This window comes from Convolutriloba macropyga, chromosome 12, assembly GCF_964194025.1.
Source record: "Convolutriloba macropyga chromosome 12, txConMacr16.3, whole genome shotgun sequence".
Classification (NCBI taxonomy): domain Eukaryota; kingdom Metazoa; phylum Xenacoelomorpha; order Acoela; family Convolutidae; genus Convolutriloba; species Convolutriloba macropyga.
The window spans coordinates 21,970,492-21,988,732 of NC_134479.1; the positions used below are offsets into that span (position 1 = coordinate 21,970,492).

At 37.1% G+C, this 18,241-nt stretch overlaps 1 protein-coding gene across 2 annotated transcripts in view; it reads left to right on the plus strand.

Moving 5' to 3' along the window:
* The window catches only part of LOC142350303 (uncharacterized), a 63,136-nt gene extending 46,908 nt beyond the window's left edge, over positions 1 to 16,228 (plus strand). For both annotated transcript variants that reach the window (XM_075402113.1, XM_075402114.1), the window contains exons 12-16: positions 4,008 to 4,219; positions 8,475 to 11,050; positions 11,289 to 11,437; positions 13,459 to 13,672; positions 14,939 to 16,228. In XM_075402113.1, the coding sequence (XP_075258228.1) occupies positions 4,008 to 4,219; positions 8,475 to 11,050; positions 11,289 to 11,437; positions 13,459 to 13,672; positions 14,939 to 15,841 (4,054 nt within the window). In that variant the 3' untranslated portion in view covers positions 15,842 to 16,228. The remainder of the gene's footprint in view (positions 1 to 4,007; positions 4,220 to 8,474; positions 11,051 to 11,288; positions 11,438 to 13,458; positions 13,673 to 14,938) is intronic.
* Positions 16,229 to 18,241: the final 2,013 nt, after the last annotated feature.

The following is an 18,241-nucleotide window of genomic DNA, read 5'->3' on the forward strand; positions in this document are numbered from 1 at the left end:
AATTCAAAGAGATAATGTCAAGTGAATGTATGTCACTCAAATTATTGAAGGGTATTTGAGCGAAGCAGCTAATAGAGGCAACAATAAATTATACAGATTTTTAATTATAATATAACATCTCATCCTTGAATGAAAAGAATAATTTTTTAGTCTGTCTTTTTTACTGTTTTTTGAGACTGCAGATCTACTGAGCTATTGAAGCTATTTTCCGGCAATCTGCCAGCTATGTTTAGTAAATCTTGAATTTCAAAATTTTTTAAGTTAGTGACGCATTTTTTCTCTAGGGCTAATTAAATGCCTTTGTAATCAATTAAATGCAACCTAATGATTACAGTTTTTAGATGCCGGAAAGTTTTTATTGAGAAAAATGACGACGGATCTTGTAACCATTTTTTGACTTTTATTGAAGTTTTTCATTTTTTTTGCTGTGTGTAATTGTATTTTGCTGTGTGTAATTGTATTATATAAAGAAATTTAATTTTGTTTATTTTTTAGTTCAGATGATTTTTGGCTAATTTCTTCATTTTTGGAGGTCGTTTTAGTGGTTAACAAGTTAATTGAAAAGGTAGTTATTTTGACAGAGATTACTCTTCCAGTTATTTTGGTAACTATTCCACCTGTGCTTATTTTTCTTTAGTTCTGCCTATCAATCACATTTTTCGCTCTAAATAAATCACGACCCTGACATTTAATTTCCAACTTACCTGATTTACTATTTCAACTGACTGGAATTTTGAATTTATCAAGCAAAATCACCCGAATACTTTCCAGGTCAAAAAGCGAAATCAAAAACTTTAAAACAATGCAGACCCGGCATTAAGACTTAATGTTGACTTAAGTTGACATTAGTTATCAGAGTTCCTCAGAGTATACTGCTAACTGGTTTTAGTATAAACTTATTGTCCTCCCATTTAGAGGCTAAATACACCTCGTTTATCGAAGCTATTGAAAGAGCGAACCAAATTTGAACAATTTTTGACGCTTAGAAAAAGTTATGCTGTCGTCAATTTTTCTCTTTTCTTTCTTGAACTGTTTCAATCCCAACGTCGGTCAGTGAGTTCAGTGGCCGCTTTTTTCGTGAGATTTGAGGTTATGTTTTGTATATTACACATTGTCCAGGTCGGAGGATAAAAATCAAAGGAAACACGATTAACCGATGGAACCGGCTCAATAAAACAAATATTGTCCAGGTCGGAGGATAAAAATCAAAGGAAACACGATTAACCAATGGAACCGGATCAATAAAGCATCTGGGGTTAAAATAAGTTAGTGACGTGCTGGCTTATTGGTCTTGATGGTATGCTTGTGAAATTTCAATTGGAATTTAAAATAAGCATATAAATAAAATGCCACTGAAACATTGGAATCCTTAACGATGAATTTCAGTTCTTTTCCGGTAATCCTGCGGCTCTTCTTAATAACAGGTCAAATATATTTTCTCAATTCTGATATTTTCTTCGAATGAAAGGGAATAATTGACGAGTTGCGATTGGTAAACGAAGGGGATTAATGCTTATTAATTGCTCTCGAAGATAAGCAAGTATTCTAAACGTGTGTGTCTTTTTTATGCAAAATTTTCGATTGAGCGTTTTTTTTTGGTTTTTCGAGTGACTTTTACGCCCTTGGCTCTGGCTTTTGCGTGATCTAAAGTTCTCTCATTCACAATGTCAAGCAGCTGAACTTAATTGGCGGCAATTGAATACTTAAAGTCAAATGATAATTGCTCGTTCAGTTTTAGGTCTGCATTGTTAGGATTAACCAGTTATCCAGTATGGGTTGCTGGTATAAAGATTAAGAGCATTAAAAAATTAAGCGTATTGAATCTCAAATTAAGATTTTTTCGGATCATTTTCACAAGAAAAAAACTGTGACAGTGCTAGGCATTAGCGGGAAGCAAATAGAATCTATTCAGCCTCGAAGTCGCATTTGTATGAGCTCGCAAAATTAACCGTTTAAATAATAAAACAAGGAAAAAGTTAGTAAAAGTGCTACTGAACTGGTCAATTCCTTCTTAGAAACTTTTTTTAGAAAAATGAAAAACTAATCAAAAATGCAAAAAACTTGCGATCAACAATAAGTTAGATGTTCTCAGTTAAGTTACGCGTAGCCAACCGTCGATATGGCAAGGCATAAGAAATTGATCACATAGTCTTACCAATAACTGCTCACATAGTGAGACCAAAAGTTTTCTAGATTATTATATTTTAGTAAATGAAGGTATTTAAAATTTAGGTATTAGAGTCAGTATTTGTTTCTCCTCTTAAGCACTAGGGCTGATTAATTGCTCTCAAGCGAATTCTATAGCAATTACAATAGTATTGTGGTCTATTTTCGATTTTCACTTGAGCAGTTTTTTATCTGGCCCTTTTATCATTTTGGCATTAAGTGGCTGAGCAAGGCATTAAATGGCTGATCCCTTAGTCTTTCTAGTCTCTAAATAGGGGACTCAGCAAAACACTTTTACGCAGACAACTTCGTGGCGTGAAGAGCGTTTCTCAGTATTAAAAGTTTGACCCTCGCGCCTTCAGTTACCCTCCCCCTCCGCCACATGGCGATTTGTACCCCCTCTGGTCCAGCCCTCCAACCCTTCCGTCACCTTCCCCCTCCTCCACATGGCTAGTCTTGATGATGTATTTTTGTAATTGCTCTCTTAGAGAAGCAATTATTGTAAACGTGTGTTTTTATGCAAATTTTTTGCTTGACCGTTTTGACTTTTCGAGTGACTTTTACGCCCCTGACTTTTTGCGTGATCTAAAATTTCCTCTCAATCACAATTTCAAGCAGCTGAACTCAATTGGCGGAAATTTAATACTCAAAGTCAAATGAAAAGTGCGCCGAGACTGGTGCCATTTTTCACTTTAAATCTTAGTAGTGGTATATAATAACCTCTAATGTGGTTGAAGCCCACTATTGAACTTCTTAGTCCCATTTCGGCTCCCCCCCCCCCGACTGAAGCAGGCTGCTCCCACTAGTCGTTCGAGAGCAATACTTCGACGTTTAGTCGGTTATGTTTAAAATGAATGCCATTGTATGATTTTGCTTTCTACAGAAAACAATTTAGTATTATTATTCTTATTAGGTCCAGTTATTAAAAGAAAATCCGTTTTTCAAAATCACTCACATTTCCTTTAATGTCTGTGCACTTATCGGAAATGAATTCGATTTTTTTGAAGCGGGATTAACATATAAAGTTCAATGGCTCTAAGTTTCGTCATGGACCGAAAACGCTCTGCAACCAATAAGTCAGTTGTCAGTTCCAGGATCTTTGAGAGCCTCCGTTCGGTTTTGAGTTTTCTACGCTTATTTGAATTCGGTGGTTTTTAATCATGCTGTTCAATGTTTTGTTATAACAATGCTTGGTATGTTTTGCCAGGACAAACTGTACCGAGTATGTTGTTGCAGCCTTCATCTACCGTACTCGACTACTTAAAAAAATTAATCGAATTTCCCTCGTGTTCTCGTTTTTTTTTTCGACACATATAAGCTCATAAAGAGATAATATACTTGGTTTAAATGAGTCTAACCTTTTTAGTGGTTTCTTTTTCCGTTGGAATATAACCATCTGTAATGGTATCAATTGATTTCAATGGCTGGGTTCAACCTCTTATTAGGCTAAGCAAGCGATTATTATTACTGAGAAAGAGCTCTTTATTTGGTTCACACAGTAATGAAAATTAAAAATTATGATCATGAAGGGACAAGATTTAACAACACTTAGTTTTATCATGTAGTCATTCGCTTTTGCTGGCAACTGTGATACCACCTGTTTTCTCAAATGTAAACGCAATGTCGCCTATCTCAAATACATTTTTTGGCTCTAGTTATAGGAGCTGACGTGATCGAGTTTTCAGAATTTTTTTCAACCGTTGTGAACACAAATAATGAAGTTCGGCAAAACTTATCTCTAATTGAATTTTCTGTTTTTTTAAATGAACAATAGAACTACTTAAAAAATCGTTATAAGAAGTGGAATTAGAGCAAATTGTTAAGTTGCAAGTTATTTTTAGGACTTCCGGACCAAGTAATGCTCGGTCACAGCCTGAAGACGAGTTCGATAAACTAATTCGTGAAGGTGGGTCCTCAGTTGTGAGGAAACACGCGCCCAATGACAGCATGGCTAATTTGGATCTCCATTTGCGACGAATTGGACCAACTGGGAATTTTGAGGCCAGTATTTGTCACTACTGCGGGAAAGAGTTCAGTCGAGCGTGCGATCTAGGTTGGTTATTACCTTTGTATCAAACCATTGTTAACTCGTTGTCTCGTATGATGTTTCCCACTTATGTGGATTATTGCTTTTATTTAACCCTCATAGACCACAATTGTGTGCGATTATTTTACGCTCACAAAGCGACTCGCGGTTTGTTAACAGATCTGACGTCTTAGTCCCCCCAGTACGTTATGCGCCCACTTACAAAGCACGTGCCATTACATAGAATTCATTGTAAAAATATGGAACGTGCGTCTGGGGGTGCAAATAATATGCACCCACCCACTAAGCTGGGGGCACAACCGGAAAAGATCCCTATATTATTAGTTGCTCTCAAACAAAGTTTGTAGCAATTATATTAGTCCTGTGGTCTTTTTATGCAATTTTTAGCTTGACCAATTTTTCGTCTGATCCTTTGCACTTTTTGTCCTCAAAAACGGGATAAACAGACAGCGCTCGGAGGGCAATAAGAGTTCTTAGTGCCCTAAGCCTTACCATGCTCTAAGAATGCGATTCACCAAAATTGCTCGGAGGAGACTATTTCATGGCGTGAAGGGCGATTCTTAATCTTAAAAGTTTGACCATCCTAAGTCACAACACCCCCCCCCCCCCCAACCCCCCACCTCATCACTCCCATTGCCCTCCTCCCACCTGTTGATTTGAACTCTTTCCCATCATCCCCCCACTCACACACAAACACTCTTGTCAACCCCTAATGCTAGCAGCCCTAAGACCGGGTTGGCTACTTCTGAAAGCAATTCCTTGCCGATCGTTTGAGAGAAATTCTCCTGACGTTAGTCGGATATGGTTTGAATCTATTATATTAAATGAAAGTCGCACTTAAGCGCAATGGTTAACAGCACTCCTATGTTCACATGTTTTAACGATCCTTGAACATGCAGCCTATAAGACCATGCTTAAGCTCCTGTTCTGCAAATTTTTTGTGCTCATTAGGCCGGCAGCTTAGCAAAAAAAGTGAGACAAAAAACCATTGACCAAAAGCCAGTTCAATAGACAAAAGCAACAGGCGTGGATAGCCCAAGGGATTAGACCTATGGCTTTGAAACGAGGGGCTTGCGTTCAGGCCCGAGTAGGGGAGCAACAGGATGCATAATGTACTCGGATAAAAATTGATGAGTTAATTAGCTTTTTCTTCCCTTCTTCATTTCTTTGCTTTTATTTGTTACCTATATCTCCCTTTCGTTCTTTTTTCATTCCTTTATCTTTTCTCTCTTTCTCCATTTCGTTCTCTCCCTCTCATTTGTTATATTAAATGTAAGTCGCACTTGAGCGCAATTTTTAACAGCGCTCCTATCATCAGATCTTTTAACAGTCGTTAAACATCCAGCCTACACCACCATGCTTAAGCTCCTGATCTGCAATTGCTTTTGTGCACATTAAGCACTGAGCTAAGCGAAAACCAGCGAGTTATAAGGCCATAGAACAAAAATGTGCTTATGTAGAAAGTTCAATTGACAGCAGCAGGCATCGGTAGTGTAAGGGGTTGGACTTATGGCTGTTAAGCGATGGATATGTTTGAGCTCAAGTACGGGCGGACAAATACGCAAGTTTAGCGCGGGAAATAAATTGAGAAGTTGTTTCTCGTTTCCATTCTTCATTCTTTCCCCTAATTGTTATTCATCTTCCTTCCGTTCTTTCTTTCCTTCTGTTTTTCTTTCTCCCTTTCTCTCTCTCACTCTGTGTCTATCTCTTTATCTCTTTTTGCATTTTTCTTCTTTCCTTTCTTTCTTTTTTCTCACTCCTCGGTTTTTGTCTCCATCTCTTTCTTCATCTTTCGTTTTCTCTTGCTTTCTCTTTCTTTTCTCACTTTGTTTTCTTTTTTCGCTCTTCCCGTCCTTCGTTTTCGTTTTTTTAATTTTATCTCTTTTCTGTCTTTTTTGGTTTCTGTTTTTTTTTTGCTTGCGTTTTCATTACTTGCGTTAATACATGTGTTTTGAGACGCTCTATACTGCCATATTTTGCGCTCATAAAGCATGCCGCAGTTTAAGCACAGGCAGCTTAATCTGACCAAAAATGTGCTGATATGGAAATAATTTGATGATTTAGTAGTGGGCAATAGGCATCGGTAGCGTAAGGGATAAGACCAATTGTTGTTAAGCGTGGCAGGGGCTCGAGTGTGAGTATTGGCTGAGAAAGACGCATTATTTCCTGGTCAAAAATTGGCGAATCGTTCTTGCTTTTCTCTTTTTCCCCCTCGCTCTCTTGTCATATCTAAGCTCCTAATTTGTGCTCGTTTTTGCGCTCATGGAGCATGCCGCATAGCAAAAAAAGGCTATTCTAATAGCCGATTACCAATAGTTTGCTGATATAGAAATGCATTAGACGTAAGCAATAGGCATCGGTAGCGTAAGTGATGGACCCGATGGCTCTTAATCGGGGGGCATGGGTTCGCGTCCTGAGTGGGTAGAAAAAGACGCATTATTTCCTGGACAAAATTTTGGCTATTCTTTTTCCTTTTCTTTTTCTTTCGCTTTCTCTCTTGTCGTATTTCAGCTCCTAATATGCCCATCTTTTGCGCTCATGAAGCATGCAAGCTTTCAAAAACAAAACGAACAAAAATTCATTGACCAAATTACGGCTGATGTAGAAAGAGCAATAGACAAATGATTTACGGATCGGTAACGAAAGGGATGAGACTGATTGCTGTTAAGCGAAAAGCAGGGTTCGAGTTAAAGTAGGGCTTGAAAAGGATGCATAATTTTTAGATTTGAAAAAATGTGAAGTTTTTTTCGTTTCTTTCCGCTCCTTTTGGTTTTTTCCTTTTTTTCTCTTTCCTGCGTTTCTTTCTTTTTCTATCTTGTCATATTTAAGCTCTATCTGCCCATGTTTTGCGCTCATTGAACAAGTCGCATAGAAAAAACAAGCCAGCCAGATGATTAAAGTATTTTTTCCTTTCTTCTATCTATTTTAAATTTAAGTCGCACTTGACTTTGAGTGCAATGGTTAAGCTGCAACCGAGCATTACACATTTGCTTTCATAAAGCATGCCACATCGCAAAAACAAGAGTGCCGTATAGCCGCTTACCAAAACTCTGCTGATATAGAAGTTCAGTAGACGTATGCAATAGGCATCGGTAGCGTAATGGTAAGACCAATGGCTGTAAGGCAAGGGGCATTGTTTTTCGCCCGAGTGGTCGCTGAAATTGTTTCCTATTTTTTGCGCAAAATTATTAATTTTTGCTTTTCCACTGTTTTTGGTTCTTTGTATCATTCATTCTCTTTACTCCTCTTTCATCTTTCTTTGTTTATCTTTTCTATATAATAATTATAATTGAAGTGCTATCGAACTATGTATAAGTTCCATAATTTTCTTTCACTTCAAAATTTCGTTAGCGATTAAAGTGGTGTAGAATATCCTTTGACGTCATTTGAAGCAGCCCTTGTGAATTTAGTTGTTATCCGCCCTCCTCTACTGAAACAGGGCGTCTCCTACTCAAATGGCTGTTATTTAGGCGCTTTGCTCTTTTTATTTGCCCTTAAGCAAAGATTGTCTTTTTGAGCGATTTTCGCTTGAGCAACTGTTCTTCTGACGCTTTTGATTTTTCCAACTCAAAACTGGGATGAACAGGTAAAGCCCGGAGTGCTTTAAGTCGCTAAACACCTCTTTTAGAGCTCTACTAGTCTCCCAACTGTTCAATTCACCGAAGCTGCCCAGAACTAAACAAATGGCGTGGAGGGCAGTATTGATATATACATTTACGCCTTGTATTGATATATAAATACATCGAATATGATGATGACTATTGGGATAAACTGATAAAGCCCGGTTCTGATGACTTATTGCATTACGTTGTCAAAATTTATCAGAGTAAATGCGAATTGACCTTATTTTAAATATAATTGATCTTGTTGTCCTCCGAATTGGAGACTCGGCTCAGCATATTAATTTAACCTAATGAAATTTCGGACAAGATATAAGACTTTGTCTCTTAGAGAAACTTAGATTGACATTTTTTTTTCTTTACTCGTTTCACAACATGGGTCAGTGGGGCCAACGGTGGCTATATTCCTGTAATGTGTCGGCTATATTCTAATTTCCGTGTATCAGTTTTTCTTCACTATTTGATCACGCTTCACAATGTCAAACAGGAATTTTTCTGTGACCTCTACCACTTCTGGTTATATTTTGATAACTTACTGCTGTTGATATAACCTAAATGCTGCGTATATGCCTTGATTGCAAACGGAGAATTTATCATTATGAATCCATTAACATTCTTCACAAGCACTGTTTGTTGTTTAGTTCGTCATATTCGCAAGCACACGAACGAAAAACCATTCCAGTGCCCTGATTGTGGGAAAAACTTCGCATCCAGACACGTTCGTGATCAACACCTTCTTCGACATGATTCTTCAGAAGTGTCAAAACAACTCACTTTCTGCGCATTTTGCAACAAAGTCTTTGCCACTAGTCAAACTTTGAGAGCTCATGTTAAAAATATGCACTCAACTTTAAAGCCGTTTATGTGCAATTTCTGTGATAAAAATTTTGTGACAAAAAGTCAGCTGGAAGCTCATAAAAGAACTCACGAAAAAACAACGCTTACGACTTTGGAGACAAAAACACAAACCAAATGTCAGAAAGAAATTTCTCATAATAATGTAAGAGCTGGGGTAAATGAATCTCTGAACAATATTGTTTTGAAAGACCCGCTATTGGTAACGAGCGCGGGTGTGTTTAAAACACTATCTTCTAGAAAAGACCATGAGCTAACCAGACTAGTCAAAAACAACGAGCGATTTAAATTCAAATGCACGAAATGCGGAAAACGATTCGCAAAAAATTCCGATCGCAGAAAACATGTCGAGTCTCACGATTTGCCGAGTGAGAAACAGTTTAAATGCACGCTTTGTCACGATAAATTCAAAACAAACGTCACTTTGAAATATCACATTTTAAAGCATTTCAGACATGACAAAAAATTTAAATGTGATGAATGTCCGAAAGTTTACTCGGTGAAGGCTAATTTGAAATGGCACAAAGCTATGGCCCATAGCACTACTAAGCCATTTTTATGTCCGTATTGCGGTAAAAGTTTCAAACTAGTGTCGTTATGCAAAGAGCATATCAAAACTCACGCGAAAAAATTGTTGAAACTGGATCAAATTGACCAATCTGGTTTGAGGAAGAATTTGAATGAGAATTTAAACATTCCAGAACCGGTGACAGATGCCATAGCTGTTGGCGATGCGCACTCGTCTCTGAAAATTATTCCCAAGCCAGATTCGAAGCAATATGGAAGCGAGGTCACCCTATTAGATGCCGGGAAATGGCTTGAACAACATCAAAGCAGTCGTCCAGAATATTCCATTCTCGAATTGCCACAACATTCCAAAACAACAGAAACTTCAACAATTTCGATAGCGTCGAAATCGAACTTTCAATCTCATAAATCGAACGCAAGCCAGGAACATATTAACCCTGGACATAGTACAGAATCATCTATATCAAATGATGGTATAAATGCTAAAAATTCGAACTTCGCCGTAACGTTAAATGATACTATGTTGGGGAAAAGCGCCGCTTCCCAGGAAATATTTGCTGTTAACCCGAGTAATTTTGCTTCATCAGAGGATTTTTCGAGGCCACAAGTTAATGAAGAGAACAGTTTTGTTTCTCGCATTGATCATGATTACATATTTAGTAACTCGGAACAGAATATAAATAGACAGCGGCCGGTTAAAACTAGGAATTATACGAGAACTCCTAATATTTTGAGGAAGCGAACTGTTATTGTTACCAAGAAGAATAAGGATCCCACAAAGCCTAATTTATTTTTTGAAGCAAAAGAAATAGCGTCAGAAGACTGTAATGATAAAAGTGATACGACCATTGGGCAAGAAAAAGGTGAAAATATGCATCAAACGCTCGGCGATGTGGATGCCAGTTCTCAAATTAGAAATGATAGTGAAGGCTTTGATGTTAATGTGTTCAATCCTGAATTTCCGAACAGAACAAGAGACCCAAATGCAAACTTGGATGCAGCGTTATTTTCGCCTATAAAAACTCAGCGATTGGAAGTTCCAGACGAAGCAACCTTGAATGAAGAACGTCAAGAAGAATTCGAAAATCCTGATCTAAATGTTATAAGAACTGTTCCTGACGAAAATAATGGACAAAGTGCTGCAATTCTGAAGGTGAATAAAAATGAATTCAGAGACAAACGATCAGAAAACGGATCAATGGCATGTCCAAGTTGTGACAAAAAATACGCGACTGGAATACAGCTCAAAGCACACCGCGTATCTATGCATGGGTCCTCAGACATTGTTGATTTATCAGTGAAAAAGGTAACTGGTGAAGAACATGACCAAAATAGAGCGACTGGATCTAGACTCGAAAACGATGAAACCGGCTCCGAGCTGAGAAAAGACAAAACTTGGACAACAGACTTAGAGAATCCGAAATCGAGTAAATTTGTGCGGAAAGATATTACAAGTGCTGAGCAAGTTAGAACCAGTATTCGTAACTTTAAAACAAAATGCACAGTTTGCCATTTGACGTTTTCAACTTACGCCAGATTGAAACATCATTTTACGGCGTATCATGTGATCAAACCTCAATGTTTAAGTGGCAGTCTAAGCGCCGAAGGTCCCCCACCCAGGTTCAAAGACCCAGATTTCATCAGAATAAGCGAACAGGATGCTGCGGACATTAAGCTGAAAATGGCCCAGACCAGAATGGAGGAGCAATTAAATGTGACAGTTTCTGAGAAGATTTTGCTGAAGTCAATCGATGAAATCGATAAAGAAGTCAGAATTGACGGATCATCGGTAGCGAGGAGCTACAATAAACAGTTGAGAATGACACAGGATCAGGTATGTTTGAAATTGTATTTGGCACATTCACGTGAAATTTTAAAGTGCCGGATCGCCGCAGCGCTAGATTATCCTGTACTTATTACCCGATTTTAAACCCGAAATTCTGGATTTTAAATCTTGCAAAGTGCGTATTTTTAAGCAAGGTTACGTGTATACGAAAAAAGCTGAAATTTTATCAGCAACTGTCTCAGTACTTACACGTGCGGCTTGTCATGTTCTTGATGTTGTGCTGTAGGTGTTCCAATGCGAAGATTGTCCGAAAGCGTTTTCATCTCGAGGAGTTTTGAAACAGCATCAGCGCAGTCACACTGGCGAAAGACCATTCCAATGTACTATGTGCAGCAAAGCTTACAAGACCAAGAGCTCCTATACTTACCATTTAACGTAAGTTATAATAATAATTTGTTTCACTCTTTCATCTACAACCGTTTCAGTTAGTTTAGATACACATTACATTGCTCTCGAACGAAGTTTGAGCTAATTATTGTAAACGTGTTGGTCTTTTTTGGCAAAATTTTCCCATTAACCGTTTTTTTGCGCATGTGTTCTAGAACATCTTTGACACCTGTGACTTCTTGAGTGTCTTTTTCACGCTTCAGTTCTTCATTTTTGAGTGATCGAAGATTTTTGTGTGTTTTTCACTCTTAGTGGAGAGGGTTTTGGTGTTCATTCGCGTGATTCAATTTTTGGTCACAGGTGACTTACCTCACTCTCAAAAAGGACTTCCTCGCTCTGAAATTGACTTTTCTTTACCTTAATTTAAAGAGATGAGGTCAAGTGAGTGTGTTTGTTAATCTGAGTGAAGGCTATTTGAGGGCAGTTAATAGAAGCACCAATAAGTTAAACACTTTTTAAAATCAAAATAGAACATCTCAGCATTTAAAAAAATCAGCATTTGGTCTGTTTCTTTTATAATATATTTTTAAAACTGCAGATCTACGAAACTGTTGTGGCTATTTTTTGGCAATCTGCCAGCTATGTTTATGATCTGTTCACATATTTTCATGATTTTTGAAGTCAAAGTGGAGTGATGATTTTGGTTACGCCGAAGCAGGAAGTGGAGCGAAAAAGCAAATTGTTTTGCGGCATGAAAAGTAGAGTGAGAAAAGAATTCGCTTTCCGCGTGTGGTTTTTGCTCACATCAGATATTTTGGTCCGACTTTTTTTTCTAAATGGTTCTCGCAATCCGTTCAAAGTCTATTATTGGTCTTGTTTTAGCCGCCTCAGCTGGCTATTATAGCGCTCCTTTTTTACTTCGTCGAATAAAAATTTTTTCGCTTTACCTTAGTTCACAGCTTGTTCAACATTTTGCGAGATCTTTTGAGTTCTCTATGCTAGTTTCACTCTTCTCTCATTCTGCTAAAAGTGTTTTTAGACAGCAGTTGTTAAGCAAAGCAATTCACAATGAACAGAGTCAGTATCAAAAAATAAAATCAAATAGAAATGGGATAAACCCATGAGCCCATTTTTAGATGCCCATTACTCAAACTCTGTTCATAGTTACCAATTTTAATGCTTATTGGTATTGATACTAGCCCCTGTGTCGTCTTACTGCGAAACAGGAGTATGTTCAGCTCGAAATTGACATCAAAATAGTTTGCACTTTAGAATTCTTTGTGTACAAATCATTTTTTTGCTTTAGTTTCTTTTCTTTCAATCCCAATCTTTGTTATGGGAATCAACGGCGGCTACTTTCCGGCAATCTGCCGGGTATGTTTTGTCATTGAAAGTTCTTGGAATTTTGTGAGGACTTGTCCTGCTATGTTTTTTTAACTTCGTCGAGCAAAATTTTCCTTACCTTAGTTCAAACCTTGTTCGACATTTTGCATTAAATTTTTTTGGCTTAGAAACGGGATTTTTGACTGAAAACGAAAGCAAAATAGAAACTGGATAAACCCATAAAGCCCAATTTTAGATGCCCGCTACTTGAACTTTGTTCATAAGACTTAGTTAACATCTCTTTGAAACTGGCCCCTGCATCCTCTCTTTAAAAAACGGGAGTATGCATAGCTACGAAATCCAATCAAAATAGTTCGAAAAAAATACTTTTTTAAGAAACGGTCAATTTTTATCATCGTTTTTCTGTTCCTTCAATCCAAATTGGTGTTATGGGAATCAATGCCGGCTTGGCTTTTTTTCCGGCAATCTGCCGGGTATGTTTGAACATTTGCGCGAATAGTTTTTGATAAGCATTGACGAGAGCTTTCGAGATACCTTTGTAGAGGAGGCATTTAAAGTTGAGTGGAGGGTGAGACGGACGATATTTATCATGCTTAGTTTTCGAGTTTTCCGTAACAACTCAAGCCGTTATTTTTTGGCGCTGAGAAGTTATTTCGCGGTAGACCAGGGGCTGCTGTGTATCTTGCCTAAAAACTATTTTGAAAGTTGAGAAAAGGATGTTTCAGAAGCCACTTGAGAACAACAAAGCTGTTCCGATGTCATTTATGCAAACGACAATTTGTAACTCCGAGTTCACTCTCACTTCACATGCGATTGCACTCAGGTGCTGCTCCTCTCCAGTGCAGATTCTGTCCGAGAAAGTTCACCTCATCATACAAAAGGCAGTACCACATGGAACAGGTTCACTTACCTGCTCAAATGCAAGCCAGGCGAGACCGGGTGAGTTTCTAGAATGTTCTTGAGTTAAATATTTCTCCAACATTTTGGATTTGGTTATTTCGGATGTGTTTTCTTCTCGCATGCACAAAATGATAATGGTTTGTAATGCATGAGACATGGTACTATCGATTACAATTGATTAGTATACCGTTATACGGGATATAATATTGTAAACTAAAATTGATCATTATCCATAGAGCAGGGAAAGCGGAGGAAACTCTCCTAATTCGAGCTCATAATTTTGCTAAGCCGACATTCCATATTTGGTTCCCTCAACAAAATATTTTACGTGGTCAGTCTTGCTTCTCTGCATAGTGAATTAGACGCAAGACTGACCATGTCATTAAATAAATATTGTGATAAGGGCACTCATGATTTTCTGCATGGCCCAAAATATTCCCACGTTCATATTTAACTACTTACAACTCGTCTGAACATTGCAATGGAGGGGGGGAGGGGGAGCTATAGCAGCATTATTTTCTGTTGCATAAAAATTTTTCATTGTGTTTGATGTTGAATTTGTTCGAATTTTACAAGCATTGGGTTTAGAGACAATTTATTTTATTTTGAGATGAGTTTAACATCAGTAACACCTCTCAACAAATTCTCAACAAATTAATAGCTTCTGGACTAGTAAGAGTTTTCTTTTGCTGTCGGGGACCAGTCGCAACATTTATTTTAAAAATTAATTTTTTTTGCCGAAGATACTTTATAGGTTCTTAATAGGCATTTAATAACAACAGAGTACGATTTCACTTCATTCGGTTGTTTGAATAAGTTTATGACCATCTAAGTGCTGCTGTATAGGGAACACAATCAAAATGAGCAAGAAGTGACTGAGTTAAAAAGCATACAAAAAAATTTTTTTAATAAATATTTTTTTTGAAAAATTTTCTGCTTTGTGCACATATGCTCCAGAATCTGGGAAACGTTTTTTTTTTTGTCATAAAAAACTACATCTGGCAAAATTTAATTCGTTGTTTTGTCGACATATATACAAACGTCTTTGGACAGAACTCAAGCTACTTCAATCTTGATTCTTAAACAATCGGAATTGCACTATGATTTTTATTAATGGTAGTAAAATAGGCGAACTGAAGAAAAGTAGGCTAACTATTTTTTTTGAATATTAAACCTAAATCCTGAGAGCATTAAAATTTTACATTCGTTAATAAAAATTGATTTGAAGTCGATCTGAAATTTTGTCCAAGTGTTTAGAATTGAGAACATTTGGCAAAATTGATAAAAATTTCAAATCTCTTTTAGCAAGCTGAGCTCAGAAAGAAACGAACTGAAAAGCTCAAAGCATATCGGTTTGGTGTAACAGCTTCTGACTTCCCAGAAAAAGAAGAAATTTCCGTTGCACAAGGTGGGACAAGAGTTCCTGACGCTGAGAACAACTGTGAGCCAACACAAATTGTTGAAATGAGCGCTGGGCAAAGTAACAATAGAGAAAATTTGACAGCATCGAATTCTCTTCAAACCAAGACAATAGAAATTAAGGAAGCGTCGAATAGTTCAGGCCAAAATGTGGTTTCTATAGTCAACTCAAGTCAGTACGATGATTCGCGGAATTCGAATTATTGCCCTGTTCAAGTTAGTAACAATCTTACTTCAATGTCGACAGAATCATTGAATGCGGTGGCTACGAACAGCCAACCACCAATCGCAGATTCATCAGAAATAGAGCGAGCCGCGATTCAGGGATCTAGTTATCAATTTACTAATGACCTCGAGGAACATAACTTATGGATCAGAGTTCCAATTGTTACTGCAGATGTTCAAGAATCCGAAAGTGGGATTTTGGAACCCTCTCTTGTCGCCATGACAACCGATCTAACATCCATTTACCCAATTCCAAATGTTACATTTTTGACAAACAATCAAAATGTTTATATGAATGAAACTAATGCAGCAAATAACTTTATCGAATTAAGTCATGATGATCATCGCAATATTTATAACCCTGGTCAAGTTGGTTATGTTCACCAACAGGCTGTTTATGGCAATGAAGGTTCCAGTTATGATGACCAGAGCGCGAGTTACTCAAATTTCGAAGTAAATTTGCCGTTGTCACAACGATTTCACACTCAAGAGAGTTTGAATGTTTATGAAATTGAGATGGATTGTGTTGGTAATGTTACAGGGCCAACGCCCGATCAGTATTGAGTAGCAAAAATGGGAGTATTCTCAAATATTACTGGAAAGTTGTCCCAAGTTTTAGTGTTGTCTCAAAAATTGGAGATAATAAATTAAGCTGTAGACCACAGAAATTATTCCTGAGTTGGTACTGGAGAACAAATTTTAAATAAAGACTGAAGTTGCGGTTTCCCGTGCCCCGTGAGTGTTTACTGGGAAATCAGTTCATGAAACGTCTTGATTGAATGCAAACGAATTGGAAGAATATTCTCAGTATATTGATGATGTTGACAATCAGTTTCGTTCAAGACAGCAATGTGTTCTATTATGCGTTTTGTCAGCCAAAACTCGAAGTATGAATTGTAATTTTTTTATTAAATGATAAATTAAATTGTAATTGAAAGTTTCTATCACTTAGCTGTTCTGAATTAGTTTTTCGAAATTGTGAACAAAATAATATAAAGGTGAACCGAATGCCTCATCAATTTCTGTTATGCAGTTTTGGCACAAGTTTTTAAAAGTTCAGATTTTTTAGCAAAAATGGCACGAAATAAGCTTTTTTAGTCAACTTTTAAAGTTGCCGGATTAACACACCTAAAAACTGTTGACACTATCTTCGTTACCTCCAAAAAGTGGTTAGTTGTAAGGGTTTTTTTTTTGCTAATTTAACTGGATAATTATTCAAAATGCAACATTTATTTTTGACATAGTGATTTTTTCTCAATTTAAGGACTGATCACTTGTTTCTAGTGAAATAAAAATTAATTTGATTAGTTTATTAATAGCGGCCCTCATCTTCTCAGCCGGCTATTATAGCGCTCCTATTTTTTTTTTTACTTCGTCGAATAAAAAAATGTTTCGCTTTACCTCATTTTGCCGCTTTTTCAACATTTTGCGTGATATCTTTTTGACTTCTCTAGTCTAGTTTCTCTCTTCTCTCATTCTGCTTAAAGTGATTTTGAGCATCAGTTGCTCAGCAAAGCAATTCAAAATGAACAGAGTCAGTATAAAAAATTGAAGTCAGAAGTAGAAACGGGATAAACCCATAAAGCCCAATTTTAGATGCCCGCTATTTGAACATCGTTCCTATTAGTCTTAGTTACCATCTCTAATGCTTATTGGTATTGATAGTAACCCTGTAGCCTCTCTCTAAGAAATAGAAGTATGCTCAAATACGAAATAAATATAATCCATCGAAATAAATCGGACTTAAAAAATGTTTTTGTACAAAAATCTTTTTTTTTCAATATCTTCTATTCTTTCAATCCCAATCTTGCTTATTGGAATCAATGGCGGCTATTTTCCGGCAATCTGCCGGGTATGTTGTTTTATTTTACGCAATTTTGACTTTGTAAAAGCTTTTTTCAAAAAAGACATAGTTTTGGATGTAAATAAATCTTGTTATTTGATTTTCTTGTCATGTCCCGTAATAATGGCAGGTCTAATTGGTCCTCTGATGTGGCATTATTTACTTTAAGTTATTCGAGTTGGAAGCAATCTTTTTTGTTCATAAACCAAATATTATTGAACAATATTTGATTTTTTGAAAGTTTAAAAGGATCTTTTCCGTTTGTGCACCGCCCCACGGGGTGCAAATGAACGGGGTGGGAACATTGTGAGAAAACGCACACTACCGAGCCTCCTCATTAATTTACTAATATGGCTTGAAATAGTTGGAAAAAGTTGCAATTGCGTAAAAGGCTGCAGGTAGTGAGCAAGACTGAATGAGAAACCAGAAATTGTTCATAATCAAAGAAAAAGTAAATATGTAAAAGTGAATCAAAATTACAGAGGAAGTTTTGCCGAGTGAGTTATGGTTTTGCAATCTAAACGAAATGAGCATGTTTCGAATTTTTTCATTCGTTTTGTTCTGTTCACTAAAATTTCGAGAGCATAACATTGTTCACGAAAATTAATTAAGGATTTGAAAGGACAAAGGAGTAGAGCACAAGCAGTCAATTAAAGACTGCAAAACTTGCTAGTATTTGCTCGGAGCTTATTGACGATAACATTTTGCTCATAACAGTTATCATCGATTTTTTTAGTTACTTAAACGAAGTTTGTAGCAATTTTATTAGATTTGTGATCTTTTTTAATGCAATTTTTCGCTGGACCAATGTTTTGCCAAACTGATTTGACTTTTTGTCTTCCAAAACGGGGTAAAAAATAGCGCTCCGAGGGCATTAAGTTCTCTTAGAGCTCTAAGCCTTACTATACTCTAAGCTTGTTATTCGCCAAAATTTTTTTAAGGATATAATTTTATGGTGTGAAGACGGGTTCTTAATCTTAAAAGTTTGGCCCCCCTCATTCACCTCCCCCGCCCCATTACCCCAACACCCCTTTTTCCACCCTCCACATCTCGATTTGAACACCTTCTCATCTAGGTTTCTCAACCCTGCCTCTCCCACTTGACACCCCCCTCTCCCGCGC